Genomic DNA, 16,997 nt, shown 5'->3' on the forward strand with positions numbered 1-16,997 from the left:
TACGTGAAATTTAGAAGATTTCGCACTTCTGCATTGCACAATTTAATGGTTAAATCCTATTAATTTCGAAGATCCACTGTCTTCATTCAGCCTTTTGTGACAGTGGATCTTCGAAATTAATAGGATTTAACCATTAAATTGTGCAATGCGGAAGTGCGAAATCTTCTAAATTTCACGTAAGTAATTTTAAACCACGTTTACCGCAACCATCATGAAGTCTTGTGCAATGTTTTGATTCCCAAGATCATCCGATCTTACACCATGTTGACTTCTTTTACTGGGGTTTCATCAAAGACAGGGTCTCACCGATGCCGCATTATTGATTGAATCGCTTTATTTTATTTTGCTTTTTGTGCCACCTTTGGCTAATTTGCAAAGATGGAGATGAGTGATGATACGATTGATGAATGGACACTCACAAACATCTATACCCAGGCTGGGATTCGAACCCGGGACCACTGGCATCGTAGCGCGATGTGCTAACCACTCTGCCATGGGGGCCGCGATGCCGCAAGATATCGCAGCCGTAAGGAAGCGTTATCATCGCAGCGATACACACTATCGACAGGCTAATGTTGATGCGAGTGTGTCAAGAAGTAGACTATCGTGTCAATGTCTGTGCTGCACACATTGAACAGTTGAAGGTGTAAAAAAAACTGTTTGCGTTCCTCGATCGCTCTGGACTGGTTTCGTTAACGTAAGTTCAATACTTTACTTGAAATACATTTTTGTAACCCTTCAATAATTTCTGAAACACCAGATACATGTAAAATATCCTCCTTGAAACTTTTAGCCCACAATCATCTACTTCATTTTCATTCTCATTGTATTAGTAAGATAGACGAAACTTCATTTGAACATGGAGATGATGAGTGGGGGTGATGTGATCAGCATCACGCCCCTGACTGCCTTTAACCCTCAGGGTTTCCCCCAGGTACCCATGTCATTCGACACTGGGTGGACGCCGGGGCCGCTTCCGTTAGAAAAGTTCCCCGATTTGAACTGGCCGGGAATTGAACCCGGGACCTTTAGCATGGTTAGTCACACACGTTACCGACTGAGCCACCGCAGCCACAATTTCATTCACCCCACGATCAATATTTGAGGGTCCACTGCCACAGACAAATTATGGTTATACGTGCACTACTGGTCTTCAAGTGTATACCACTCGAGCATTATTCGCTCAAGCGAATTCTCCTCACTGCAGCACTCTTAGTCACAAAGGTGTGCTTTTGAGGGGAATAACATTTTGACGTGCCGTATTTGTCATGCATAATTTACGGTATGCTGTAAGGAGAATGGTGTTACAAAACACTGTCCAAATATAACATAATTCCTTAATTTGAACATTGCACATTCTAGTAATTACTTACACTGATGACGAAAATCATGAGTAAGGTTTATGAGGACCTTCATATTTGTTAAGAAAGCTTCTCGAATGATAGCTCCAACAGACTCTTTGTCCAATGGGTCTACTACAGGGTAGAGTGGAATTTCTGTATCACATAATTTATAAAGCTTCATTAGTATGTCGATTACTGTCCCACTTGCATAATTTAAAAGATATGTTTGATTTTCTTCATTTTGATGAGTTACCTGGAACAAAATAGGTTTCATAAATAACCAAGAAATAAAAGTTATTATTTCTAAAGTACATAATAACAAATGTATGGCATATATTGAAACATGGATAAAAAAAAAAAAAACATGTGCAAAGTACAGCTTGTCCATATGGTCTCTAGTGCAGATTACCATTGCTCTTTCTCATTGTTGATAACAATAATATTGGAATGAGAAAATCTTAATTATTCACACCATATGTGCACTTTCACTCATTGTCATATTTCAAGGCACTTAATTTATAGCAATTAAGTACATTTCCGATTGGTTTGGTGCAGGGCACATCCAGTTGCTTACACTTACTTAACCCTAGTAACCAACTAACTTACATGCATTATTTCCAGTTAGAATTCTAATAATGCCCATGATGTTATGGTAGGAGGCCAGGTTTAGGGCTGTTAGCAACCCATTGTCACGATGTGTTAGCAGCTGGGTGTGCCTGCACCCAACCCAATTGTGATGCATTCAATCACAAAGAAATGAAATTTTAATAATTAGACTGCATTCTATGAGGTGCTGTTCAAGGTGTGGATGAACTTAATAAAACTTTATGAATTACTAATAACAGTTAAACAATGATAACACGATCTTCAGTGACCTGTTTGTAAAAAAAACTAACATACAGCAAAATGTAAAATTGAGGAAACAATAGTATACAGGAAAACCTCGTTAATACGATATTGGGTAATATGAAATACCTTTTAATACGAAGTTCTTCCCATTGCCCAGCCGATAAGATAGGATTTATAATGTATTTCAGGACGGATAAATCGAAATACGGATAATTTTTAATACAAAGTTGTTTACAAGACCCTTCGGCAAAACTGGTTTCGCTTCATTCGAAGTAGACACCTGCGTAAGTCGACAAGAGAAGATCGCATGTGGAGAGAGCTTGGACTTTATTTTAACTTGACATGTCCTAAGAGCTGCTGACAACTCGAGGGAAGCAGCCCGAAATGCCCGCTGGACTTGCATTCTTTGTCAATTTGCATGGCAGGTCAAGCTCTTTCACCGCTGAATGTGCCACCTTGGAAATATTCACCAGTGTCAGATGAGAAATGCGAGGTAAGATCGCAGGAATGTTCCAAAATACAAGATGCGTGGCACCTGAAAGTCTCACCCATCTGTCTAGGTGAGCTCGAGATTCAGCAGTTTCCTGTGAGCGAGCAACTCTTGGGCTGGTAGCACAAAACTTCCGGTAACCACTTTCATTAAAAACGTGTTCCTTGTGCCCTGTAGATATTCATAAAAAAGGGGAAATGTTACAGGTAATCAAAGCCACATAGGACAACTAAAGATCGTCAACCTGCCTAATGCGTTGTCATCTAGATTTCCGCAAAAGTTTACCTCGATCTTACGTATGTTGTAACTCCCATTTCCCGCTTCGTACGTTTCCCAACTGTGCCGGTCATAAAATTTGCCAAAATAGTATTGTTGGCTGAGTGACTTCTCCCTCTTTTCCTATCAGTAAATAGTGTTTCAGCCACGATTTTCTTGCTTGTGTGCACACACGGGATGATGCCGGGCGAGGGAGGATCCCTCCTCCTTTCCTTTGGCATCTAAAATGAAACAACCAGTTGTGAATACGTTTTTCAAAACGAAAAAAAAACCACACGATAAGAAAAAAGTAACCCCCCTCCCTTTTCCTACAACAGCTCATTTTCCGCCACTGGTGTGCATGGTGATGCAATAATTGCAGAATTCAGGTCCCTCGTTCTTGTATGAATGCAGATGTCTGGATAGGAAATATTGCCCATATTATTGTCTGTTGCATCATAAAACTTAAAGCAAGGATCATTTCTTTCTTTTTCACATTGCTGACGTATAAAAAAAATTCTGCAATCCTCAATCTAGGAATGGGCCCCAAGACCGATAAAAAAAAGAAGTTATACAAGAGGAAAAGTTTTTTGTGGAACGATTGTTTGGCCTCCAGAATAGTCCCTAATCCAACAATAAATTGTCGATTATTATGAAAGTAAATAACAATCCCCCATTTTGATATCTGAAAATATGCAAGCTTTGTAAAGCTTGTTTTGAATTCATTTTATGCTGATGAGCTAATCGGGACTATATATACAGTTTAAAGTGGAATCCAAACCAGAGTGATTATCGAGTGCGGTACTGTTTAACCTTTTGATTACCAAGCCCATTTTGCCAGGTAAGCTCCCATTTTCCGGGCCAATTTTAAGCAAAATGCAGAGTTTCATTTATATGACTGTAGATCGGAGGCTAATTGCCCTAGACAGACAAATGATATATCGTTATATGTGGAATGAACATCATAGAATCGGACTATATACAATTTATGCACATTGAGTGTATATATGGATGCGGGTGGGAACCGGAAAATTCCAAACTCTCAGAAAAAAATGCCCCTGGACAACAAACTGCAGGACATTGTCAAAATACATATGGAAATGATCGCATGCATGTCGGACTGTAGGTCCGAAGCTATTTGCCCTAGATGGATGAATCAAGTACAGTTATATGTGGAATGAACCATAGATTCGGACTACATACAATTTATGCACATTGAGTGTATATATGGATGCAGGGGGAGGGGAGGAACCGGAAAATTCCAAAATTGCTTAAGAAAAATGCCCCTTCCCCCTCTGCCCCTGGACAACAAAGTACAGGACATTGTCAAAATACACATGGAATGATCACAGGCATGTCTGGAACAAGAAAATAATTGCACAATTATCATACGAGCAATAGAACACGACTTGTAGCCCCCCCCCCCCCCAACGACATGTATGTGCGCCACTGACTCAAGCCTCGGATTGCAGAGTTACCTTGAAAAAATACTGTACATTGGAGGCTAATTGCTCTAGACGGATGAATCAAGTACTGTTATACGCGGAATGAACCATAGATTCAGACTACATGCAATTTATGCACATTGAGTGTATATATGAATGGGGGAAGGGGAGGAACCGGAAAATTCCAAAATTTCTGAAGAAAAATGCTCCTTCCCCCCCTCAACCCCTGGACAACAAAGTACAGGACATTGTCAAAATACACATGGAAATGATCCAAGGCATGAAAAAAATTGCACTATTATCATACGAGCAATAGAACACAACTTGTATTATAAATAGATTATTATGATTTATGCTTCCATTCGGTACCGAAGCCACTGGTCAGGTAACATTAAAATTATAAAGAATTTCTAATGTTCTAGCTAGAGTAATAGTGTCTTAAGGTAATGATAATTCTTCTACATTAAGTTTGTACCCGTTTGAAATGCCTAACTTGTGTAAAGAGCTCTGTTTGGAAGAATTAAGCATTAAAACTAAGACCTGCAACTCTCGGTTTGGAATTTCGACCAGAGATCCAGATCACTAACACTGAAGTTCAGATCTGGAACCCTGGATTTGAAACCTTGGGTCTGGATCCTGGATGCAGAACTTTGGATCAGGTTCTAAACGAATCCTGGTCCATTTGGCCACCCCTAGACCAGCCCATCCTCAATCCCCCTCCTCCTCTCTTAGTAGTAACTGAATGTAACCATGTTGCTAAAAAAAAAATAATTAAAAAAAACTAAAAAAAAACCAAAAAAAATGAAACTTACATTTTCCAGAACTCGTAGGCAACGGTCCACCTTCCTCAACTTGTCAAGCAGTGGTTCATCCCATTTGCCCACATAGTCACCCAAATGATTGCAACAATAGGATACAGTTTTGATTATATGTTCCAAACCACCAAGCTCTCGGAGTTCCTCCTTAAACCATTCTCCTGCTCGCCGTGACGTCAAACTGAGAAGGGTTTCCATTGCCAAGTGGCCAACCTGCAAGATAAGCAACTAATTACAGTATACTGGCCAATGGTCGCATGTTATCATAAATAGTTCTGTGGAGGAGAAGTGGAGTGCACTACACAGTAACGGCCATTGTCATTGTTGACAGCAGTACACAACAACAGAAATAAAAGGTAAGGTTAATGTTGGTACATGAACTGAAATGGAGAAAATATGGGTATTGCTGTTGGTAATTTGTACTTGCAATAGCACCACATTCAAATTGCAGTATGTAAAATGGGACAAAACACATCCTTCCCCTATAAAGTGTAAGAAGTTGTATGTACAAGTGGTTTATGTCCAAAATTTATTATCCTAAGTTTTGGAACCATTTACTGTTCTTTCATCTGAGCCGAGACATTTAGAAAAGATTAAAACACAGTTCATATACATTTTGCAAAACCATGCTCTACAACACTTCCCAGTGTTTTTAATAACTGTACAGAACACACTATAATGATTTAACATACTAATACATGTTTCTTTCAACTTGGCATGTTAATCAAGCAAATCAAGTATATTCAACATTGTTGAAAATAAATGAAAAAATAAAAGAAAATTGAAATTGATATGCAAAATATCTCCTCGCCCCCCCCCCCCCCCAAAAAAAAGGAACCAGTTGGGAGGAAAAAGTTAAGTGCCTTTTCAGTTTTTAATCCTTGCAAACAAAAAACAAATTACTGCTTTTTCCAAGGTTTTTTGAATGCTTTTACAATGTTTTCCAAGACTTTTATTACTCTTGTTGATTTCTCTGACTACAGGATTCACATCATAAGATCAAATCAATTTCATGGAAACTGGCCATCTTAAACAGTCCCTGATGATACCAACAAGAAGTTTGTTTGATATGTGGAAACAGTCTGTTTGAATTTCTGTGCTATGTATATCAAGATTACATACCAGGTGATTCAGGTGTCCCATAGGACAACTCCGTTATTAGTGCACGTAATGAAAAAAAGGAAAAAGAGGAAAGTTGTTGAAAAGATGTGGGGTTCAAACCAAAAAAAAAAAGGTAAAGTGTTCCCCTGTGCTTAGCATCATGCCATGAAGGCATATAGGGGGTGTGGGGGTAACGCCCCACACTTTCTTGATCCGGTCGTGAGTGGGGGTGATGTGATCAGCATCACGCCCCTGACCGCCTTTACCCCCCAGGGTTTCCCCCAGGTACCCATGTTATTCGACGCTGGGTAGGCGCCGGGGCCGCTTCCACCGTTAGAAAAGTTCCCGGATTTGAACCGGCCGGGGATCGAACCCGGGACCTTGAGCATGGTAGTCAGACGCGTTACCGACTGAGCCACCGCGGCCACGGGGTTCAAACCAAAGTGCTTGGATTTTCAATGTAGCATACACTGATAAGAGCCTCAATAACAATGCATACTATACTGGACAAATTAAGAATTGATGATGACATTACAGGCAAAGTAAATAACATGAACATTACAAAAGGCTAAACACACACAAGTGACAATCTGGCTGCGCCCTCATTCAGTGACATCCATTCTGCCTAGGGATGGGTCGATATGAAATTTTGGCCGATACCGATAAAGTACAGATATAAAATTTACCGATACCGATAACTGATATTCTACCAATCCGATATAAATTAGAAATGGTCCTTGAAGAACCTGAAAGGTTCATTGACCTCCTTAATAAATGTGTGTTTCGAGGTGACTGCAGTACAAAAGAAATTGTATATTTAGACATTTACTTCTTTTAGAAAGTTGGGTATGGAGATTATCCATAAAAATTACAACAAAATACCAGAATTTTGCACTAAATCATCAGATATTTATCGATAAATCGGATCGGTAAAATAATCGGTAATTTTACCGATACACCGATATGCCTATATCGGCCAATACCGATAGAGTACCGATTAATCGGTCCCATCCCTAATTCTGCCTAAGACCATAAGGAACAGTTTCCTCGATGCTCTTCCCTCCATGGCAATGTTGCCAACTTAACTCTTTAGGAGCCAGATCTGACTCTTTCAAGCACTTGTTTGGCTGTGAACTGGGGCACCCACCCCCCTGCCCCAATATGATGCTGTCACTAGCTCCGGCCCACAAAGACCAACTTTGGCCATGAGGGTACATTTTGCACATTGACATACCATATTTACTCATGTATAATGCACACTCTTTTCCCAAATTTTTGCACCCAAAAACTTTGGTGCGTATTATGCACGGAATATTTCTTTCATGTTTATGGAACCCTATCATGTTATATATCGTTGTAAAGCTTGATTTCTGTAGTTTCTGAATATGCCAACAGTATTTCATTCAAGATGGTGACACTAATGTGAATGCAGTTGAAATAAACTCATCACAAAATGAAGGAACGTTCTGATTTTTGTGGTACATTGGATGAAAGAAAAGATAAAGAGGAAGAAAATAATAATTAAAATGTATTACTGGCCAAATAATATGGCACATACGGTGTGTGTAAATTGCCTTAATGAAATAAATCTTGTTCTGCTAACTGCTAGTTTGATGGTACTGAATTATAAATATTACGTCAGTCATGAAAAAAGTATATATATTTTGAAGTTTTTTTTTTATTTTTAGAAAAAGTGAAGAGAAAATGAGCAAAACCATGCATAAAAGTTTAAAGGCCATTTCCCACGATTTTTCACTTTGTAATAATGTTCTGCGACACAAGAAAAGCAGTGCCGTTCCAGCAGACTTCGAGCATTCGCCTCGCATGTGATGGAATGTGTATGAGCAGTATTTGTTGTGCAAGAAATATCAGAAAATAATTTCCTGAGCACTGCAAATTCATTAACGTAAGTTTGATCTTCCTTTCTACTATTACAGAATAAATAAGGTGGTTAAAGAGTGAAAGCTTTAGGATGCTAAACACAGTGGAGGGAGAGGTGACTTACTGTTTACACAAGAGGATATTCTCCTCTTGGTTCACATAGCAACAGGTGACTCATTGAATAGCTCTTGATTGGGATAGCAACAGCTTTACGACCCACAACTTAGAAAGCCATTTCTTGAACCTGGATTATACTGCGCATTATACAACATATTTTTTTCTTTTTTTTTTTGCCCAATCAAAAACCAGGGTGCGCATTATACATGCATAAGTACGGTAATATTGTTATATTGGCTGTTGCTCCATCCCCTCTTACCTCCCCAGATACTTTTACATAGCGCCATGGCTGAGGTGAAGATGACAATATTGTTATCTGGGAATACTTGATTTACGATTTCATACGACCATCAGTGGATTATTAAGATGGGTGGTGCCGCCAGATCTAGACAGTCAAAACTATGAATAAATTGTCATCACTTTAAAATTAACGGTAATAGCAGAGCCTACCAGCCCTTAAAACACTTAAAATTACCTTAGGAGGCACTTATCCAGTCTTTGTAAATCTAGCTCCTTGAACGTCACTCCATTTAAGGTCACTTAGATATTTTATGTGTGTCATGTTTGGCAACACTGCCACGATGGCCATAGGAGGCAAGGAGAAATGCATTGCGCTTAAGGGAGTCTTATTTTATTTGTTCTCTTGGGAATATCAAACTTCCGATGACATAGAAAAAAGATTGATTGATTGAATTGCATTATTTACTTGGTTTTTTGTGCCACTTTTGGCTAATTTGCAAAGGCGGGAGATGAGTAATGACATGATGAAATTGATGAATAGACACTCACAAATATCGAAGCCCAGGCCAGGATTTGAACCCGGGACCCCTGGCATCATAGCATGATGTGATAACCACTCTACCACAGGAGCCGGCTCACAGAAAAAAATATGAATGGAAAGAGGGCAGACTGAATATGTAATTGACAGGCAGAAAAGTCGAAACTTCCATTTCATTAGCTGTAACTTGAAGTTGAAGTTGATTCTGAAAATTCTTATTCAATCATATTTTTCAAATATCGTGTCTAGCTTAATAATCAATATAAAAAAAGTTTCAATTTGCAACATAAGAAGAAATCATACTCTCTTACACACAGTTATTTTTTTTAGCAGCAGTGCCCATTCGGACGATATTGAAATAAATTCACACCAGCGCTAAACTGTTACTGTTCCCCTTAGTTGTCGAAAAAGGCAGAGGATGCCATGCAAAGTTACCGAGTGACTCTACAGATATTTGAACAATTACAAACTGAAACGTTGGTGGCATGTATAAACATGGTATTTTGAGCTACTACAGTGTTTCGTACCAGTGTACAGCCACAATGGCACATGCTACGTTGAAAATTAAAGCACCTTAAATTGAAACCCACATATTTCCAACAACTTTCCCCTCTTTCCATTTTTCGTTACATGCCCTAATAACATGGTTCTCCTATGGGAAACGAGTTTTTAATCACACTGCTTGGTTGATTTAGTGTTTTAAGTCCACTTTATGCACAGTAAGGCTAATCGGGACTGGACCTACACAGGGTGGCTACAAACAAGCAGAAATGAAATTCCCTGACATTTCCAGGTTTTCCAGGACAAAATTTACATTTTCCCCTGACAATTACAAACTTAACTAAATCGATGTTTTTACAAATAGAAATAATATACTCACACAGATCCACGTATGGTTTTGTTAAGTACCAATATTATCTTCTATGAAATTGACTTAATTTCTCTATTCTCTATGATTTGAATTCAAACTGCAAAGTAGTGAATTTGGAAAATTATTACAATTCACAAGCTAGGGAAGGATTACGGAATTTTGTCATACGCAGTAAGTTTAAAATAAAATACTTGATTATTTTTAAAGTTACGACTAAATGAGATAAGCGTGAAGAGTGAATGATTAAGAAATACAATTTGTAATCTATCAGTCTCCTTATACATTCTCGGTATTATATGTTGATATTTCCACTGAGGTTTGGAACCCTCTGCTTGCAAGAACCATGAGTGCGGACTCATTTTTCAATGCATAAAGCTACTTCTCTCTTCTCTGTAAAGCAAACAACTTAACTCTTGCATATAAGTGAAACAATTGAATTGAACAAAATAAAGTGTCATATTTCCTTACATTATCAATGGGATTTCTGCTTCAGTACAGCATATCCAAGTGAAGTACTGTGAAACTGAGAACATGCAGTTATACCATTAATGCTGACGAAAAGGGTATGTAGGTATTAGAAATTTAATGCAAGGAATTTATAGAATTGCATTGTATAGGTACATAATTTAGCTAACAACACATTAAAACAGGAACACTCTAATAATAAAAGATTCTGAAAGTTCATATACGAGGGGGGTCCTGAAAAAAGCTCCAATGGTGCCTATACGCAGCACTAGTGGTCTGAGAGCGACACACACGCATGTAGGCAGGAAGAAGTGGCATGTAGCTGTAATCTGGTACAGTTGCAATGCAGCCGTTTTAGGACAGTTCTAGGTTAAAGATTGCAGCTCTCATACAGTCTCCCACCGACTGCGATGTAGCCTATATTGCACGCTCAGAATTTGGCACAGAGCCACCAGCAATCGTGGGAGGTGTGCAGACCGGACGTCGTGAGTGATAGTAAGGTCAGACGATGGTGCAGACAATTCACGGAAGGCCAATCAAATGTGCACAACCCCATACAGCTGAGTACACACGGGCCCTTTGCATCACTTCAGGTGAGAGATCTTGGACCACTCCCTGTACAGCCCTGGCCTTGAATGTACCGACTTTCATCTCTGTTTAACTCAAGAGGTTTCTGGCAGGGCAAGGATTTGACAGCTACACTGCGGTAGAGATAGTTCCAGTCTTTGCTGTCAGATACATATACCATGGGCATACAAAATTTCGTGCCATGCTACGACAAATGCCAGAACAACGGTGGTGATTATGCCGAAAATTAGGTTAGGACTCACTGTTATTTATGCAATAAATTACAACTGATATTCTTGTTTTATTTATGCCTAATCGGTAGGGACATTGATATTTGGTTATTTTTTTAAAAAATTGGTGTATTTCTTATTTTTTATTTGTTACTATACGGTGATATTTTTCCCAAAATTCACATTTTCATTTTAGTGCATTTTCTGGCAAATATCTGAATTTATACCTTCATGGTGTCTTTAAACTACTGTTTCAAATTGTAAGTCCCATGGCTTACGCCTCTTCGTGAGAGTTTGATATCTTGAAAGTTATTTTGGGAAAGTCATTTTCCATACCCTTTTTTAATTTTAAGATACGGATTTTAGATAATGGAATTTTTCATGTATATACTGAGGGGTGCATAATGACCATAAGTGACGACGCACCCAAAAAATTAAAATCAATCAATCTCACGTGACAGATACCGATATACACGTATTATGGCACCAAAAATTGGCATTATCTTTTTTTGATTTGTTAGTGTTACGTTTCCCAAAATTCGCGTTTTTGTTTTAGAACATTTATCTGCAAATATACAGAAACATAATACTCCATTGTGCTTTTAAACTATTAATTTAAATTGTAGGTTACATGGTCTACGTATTTTCGTGACAGTTTGATATGTTGCAACAGATTCTTGAGGAAGTAAAAATGAAGTGCTCCCCTGCACTTTTCCATGAAGATGTATAGTAGGGGTGTGGAGTTAGGGCCCCACACTTTCTTGATCACGGCTGAAGGTAGGGGTGATGTGATCAGCACCATGCTCCTGGCTACCTTTATCCCTCAAAGTTTCCTCAAGGTACTAGCTTCATATGATGCTGGGTGGGCGCCGGAGCAGTTTGAATAGGTGGAAAACATCCCGGTTCTCCCCCGCAGGGGATCAACTCCGGGTCTCTCGCATAGTAGTCAGATGCCCTAACGACTGAGCTCCATTATTTCTCGCTCGACAAATGCCGATGGTGCGCACTTAGCTTGGTAATTCAAAACATATCTCGTGCGATAAATACGAAGATGTGGTTCCCGTGTGACGGTAGATACGCACTCGATCTCCTGTTAGAACCCTGCCACTTTGCTCTGTGCTGAAAATGGTTTTGATAGAAGTTGAAAAAATCGTGGGAAATACATGATTTTAATGTGGCTGTCGTAATTATTCCATGTAGCTTTAACTCTATAGTTTACTCTTGAGTAAAATGTTGGAAAACTTTCATGTTCTATATACACAAACATGGCCTAGAAAAGACAAGAATGTTGGATTTCATGCAAGTTTTCGTTGTTTTAGGACATTTCTCTTAAAAAAAAAACCTAAAAATGCCAACAATTCACATTTTATGCCAAATTCGCATATTTATATATTTCGAATGGGCAAAAAATGTGTCCAGACATCATCACTGCACATTCCTAAACATAACTTCATAGCAATTACCATTTTTCACGGTTTTGGTGTTTGCGATAAATCCATGTCCCTACTAATTGGAAATTACTTTCTGGCCACCCCTCGTATAAATCAGTAGATGGAAAGTGAAAATTTAGCAGGGCTGGCAGAGAGAAGTCAATTCTTGAAGAAAGTGATTTGCTTTTATGATTGAATGATTTGAGTAAATATGATATTAAAATATTATTTTATTTCATAATATTGGACATTAACCTTGCTCAGTGAGAGATTAATGACCATCTCTTAGAGTTTAAAGAGACAGGGCAGAGAGTGGCGTTAATTTCATTGCAATACTAGTGTTGCAGTAAATTTGAGGTTGGGAGCATGCATTTGCCAATTTTTATAACGGTCACTTTTTCGTGATAGTATTCAATATATATCCCGTTTGGTTGGATTCTTCTTGATATCTAAAAATAGTGCAATGTCATTATAAACGTATGTTAACTTGTGCGAAACCAGTAATACGTCAGGATGATGAAAGAAAACCTTCGTAAGCACTGCTACATTAAATAAGGTGAAGTGAGCCAGAAGAGTAATAAAATTCCAGCAGCATATTTTCAGTCTAAAGCTCTTCTTGTTTATGCATTCAATTTTTGTTGGATGTTGCAATCCATGCAATTTCTGTCGCATGTTGTAGTGAGGTACTTTGTCGACAAAAATCGTAGGTATCAATGGAACCTATACTTGCTTCCATGTTCCTTCAGTTTGCCCAACAAAATGCCTTACTACGACGTCCGACAACTATCGGACGGCACTACCCACTCTTATCCCCTCCATTTGTTGACAAGTCCCCTTACTACTCCCATACGGACAAGAAAAAATGATAATTCAATGCGTTTTCCACGTAATATTTAGAGGCTTAACCTTTACTCCCCCAATGATAACACATGGTATCATCAGAGTAAGGTCGTACTCGCCCGATGATACCGTATGGTATCATGGTGCTGATTACGAAATGAATGTGCTTTTTGGACCCTCATATTCTTATGTTTGGGTGGAAACTCAGACACAGGTCTGGAGCAAGCCTGGGAAATTCACACTGATGACCAACCTCTCTCCCCCGACCTCTCCGCAACATATCCATGCCAAATTTCCGAACAGAGTTTCACATTTTGGCTCATTATTCAACTTATATGGCACCCAGGAACATGAAACATGTTTCAATCTCTTTGGAAACGTCCATTATTTGAAGATAATACTAAGGTTTGCGCCATCTCCCCAAAATAGCGGGAGAAGAGCGGGCAAACTCCAGATTTTTATGGTTTTTTCCATTGAAATTTGGGTGTCACGCCCCCCAAACCCCCTTCCTTGGTTCGGCGTTCTGAATTGTACACGGTTGCATGCTCTGATGTTTTAGCTGCAAAACAAAAGTTATCCGAAGTAGATTGCTCCCATAGTGCCCGAATTATAACAAATTTCCTCCAAAAATGGAAATTACCCATTTTTCGTAAAACAATAATTCACATTTTGGCTTATTATTCAACTTGTATGGGACCCAAGAACATGAAACATCTTTCATTCTCTTGAGAAATGTCCATTCTTTAAAAAGAATACTAAATTCGCGCCTTCTCCCCAAAATAGTGGGAAAAGATAGGGCAAACTCCAATTTTTATGATTTTTCCATTGAAGTTCGGGGGACGTGCCCCCCAAGCCCCCTTCCTCGGTCCGGTGTTCTGAATTGTAAACGGTTGCATGCGTTGAGCTTTTAGCTGAAAAACAAAAGTTATCCGAAGTATATTGCTCCCATAGCGCCAGAGTTATAACAATTTTCCTCCAAAGAGTGTTCGAATTTAAAATTCGGGCCGAGAAGCCCAGGCGAGAGAAATTTCTCTCTCTCTCTCTCTCTCTCTCTCCTCCTGCCATCACTGGTTTCTGGCGCCGTGGTTATGTTGCGCATAAAAGGGGCCTAAAAGTTGAGGCCGAAACTTACGAACGAGATTTCCTGTTCCCATGCAGTTCCATTACCATATCTTTAAATAAATAAACAAATAATAAAAAAAAAAGTCAATGAAGACGAAATTCCCTGACATTTCCCTGACTTTTTTTGACACCTCAAATTCCCTGACTTTTCCCGGTTTTCCAGGTTTTCCAGGTCTGTCGCCACCCTGCTACAGTTTAAAGTGGGATCTGAACCACTATGTGCCTCCACCGGGTATCGAACCCGGGACCCCTTGATTACAAGGCGACGACGCTACCACTGCGCCATCGGGGAGGCCACTTAATCACCCTACATAGATATTGTACTGAACATGTGTTCTTCCATGTCCAAATAGTTTGATACACAATCCAGGCTACAGTATCCAATAAAGGTTAGATAGAAAGCAAAATCACTTGCTTAATTGCATTAGTTCATGCTTAATACAGCACCATGACCAAAATACTCACAAAAGAACATGCACTAATCAAATTAATGTTATTTTTCTTTACTTCATAGATTATTTTCAGTTTCTACTTTAAATAGCTACGAGATTCTTAAGTATTTTCTATATCAAACAGAAAATATTTTTATATATATATCATAACCTAACCATAGTACAATGTTATATTTTCATGGTCCGCCCTAGCGGGGTTGCCAAAACCTGACTACTACGTGAGATTACCAACCTATCAACTATCCTAACCTAACCTACTCCAGTTACCAGTCATTCCCCAATGACCTCAATCTCTCTGAGTAACCGTGCGGTTGCGCTGGCGTCGATTCCTTGGTCTCAATATGCCGTTCCCTGCTTGCAAAAAGTAGTGTAACTTTCTTTCAAAGTTTACGTTAATTTAAGACAAAACCCGGTAATTTCAAATTTGATCAATTTATTCGAGAAACACCCTATACCAAGAAGTTGCCCCAGGACGATTACTGTACACTCTCATTCAACAAGGGTTTATATTGATAGCAGATCTGAAATACCATGACATTAACATGCCTTCCCTTTTATTGTATTATGCCTGACAAGCCATAAAGATTCATTCACGGTACAGTGTACTTATCTCAATACAGGTTCACTCTCATGGAATATGAATTAAAAGAGTTTAATACCATCCCAGTTACAATGACTGTCACCAATGGCTAACGAGCATTCAGACATTTCTCCCACATGGAAGAAAATGATTAATATACTTTCAAAAATGGCAAGATGAACACTATGAACGTGTGCCTTGAAGAAATATAACTCATCCACACTTTCAACTTATTTATTCAAATCAGTTTCATACATTGTTCTTAGGTTGAATAGCAATCTTTCATACAGAATAGACAATCTATATTGGCAACTCTTGTGCTACAAATGATAGCGTTTGATCCCTAGCACACTTTGTTAAAATTACAATGTGATGCAATACCTGAGGTACCTCTATCTCAAAGCTTGTCCGTATATTGGACGAGACCCCAACTCAAAAGTGCTTACACCGTTCTATTAAGCTCGAGCAATGCGATGATTTGAATGCATGACGTCACCCAATTGGTCAATAAAAACAACTACTGTTGAGAACACATTTCCTCTAACACCAGCTGTAGATGTTTTTATGCATGAGTTAACTTCAGTTTTTTGAGGTAAAAAACTTCGTCGTGGAAAGGTACCCTTTTTTCAACACGGCTGTCCTTGCTATGCCTCGTGCGTCCCTTGCTTACAGGTCAAGCACTATAATCCCTTTACTTGAATTTCACCTTTGTGAGTTTCGCATGAAACCTTGAAATTGTAAGCGACATTTATAATATATGTTCACTCGTCGCAATTGTCCTAATGGTAAATCTACCTGACGTGGATATCTTTGTTTCGGCTAGCACTTCACTTGTAAGAACGAAACTTCTTACCAATTGCTAACGCCTTATATTCACCTTTAGAATATTATCATTAGATATATTTTCTTATATCCCTTCCTCTCACGAATTTTTGAACACGACCGATCCCTTGAGATTCGTCAAAATGTCCCTCGTCGAGCGATAATTAGACCAAGAATATTCGCGTACTCTTAAAAATAACTGTTCCATTGCTCTTAAGTCCCCATTGAATAAACTGAGTAATCTAAAATGCATTTAATAATTTCTACAATTAAATTAGCAAGGAATTCCTTCCTTTCTATTAGATTAAATAAAGACACACATCTAGTGGGTAAATTTGTAATCTTAGTTTCTGGATCACATTCTGCCTGTAAGCATCTGCCCTCTTCTGTGAATTCTCCAAGCTTCGAGTGCGTTCTCACCAAGGACGAACAAACTCAATTCACTAGATCTGTTCCCCAACAATCAGAATATAACAAGGCTGAATAATGTTTTATCATCAAGAGAATTATGACCCAAAACCGTCATAATATAAATATACACTTA

The 16,997-nt window shown here is 38.8% G+C and overlaps 1 protein-coding gene across 2 annotated transcripts in view; it reads right to left on the reverse strand.

Annotated features, from left to right (window-relative positions):
• The window catches only part of wapl (cohesin release factor wings apart-like), an 85,283-nt gene that overhangs the window by 26,823 nt on the left and 41,463 nt on the right, over positions 1–16,997 (reverse strand). For both annotated transcript variants that reach the window (XM_083141536.1, XM_083141535.1), the window contains 2 exons: positions 5,195–5,410; positions 1,374–1,596 (listed from right to left, as the gene is read on the reverse strand). In XM_083141536.1, the coding sequence (XP_082997662.1) occupies positions 1,374–1,596; positions 5,195–5,410 (439 nt within the window). The remainder of the gene's footprint in view (positions 1–1,373; positions 1,597–5,194; positions 5,411–16,997) is intronic.

This window comes from Lepisma saccharinum, chromosome 20, assembly GCF_977018435.1.
Source record: "Lepisma saccharinum chromosome 20, izLepSacc3.1, whole genome shotgun sequence".
NCBI lineage: Eukaryota > Metazoa > Arthropoda > Insecta > Zygentoma > Lepismatidae > Lepisma > Lepisma saccharinum.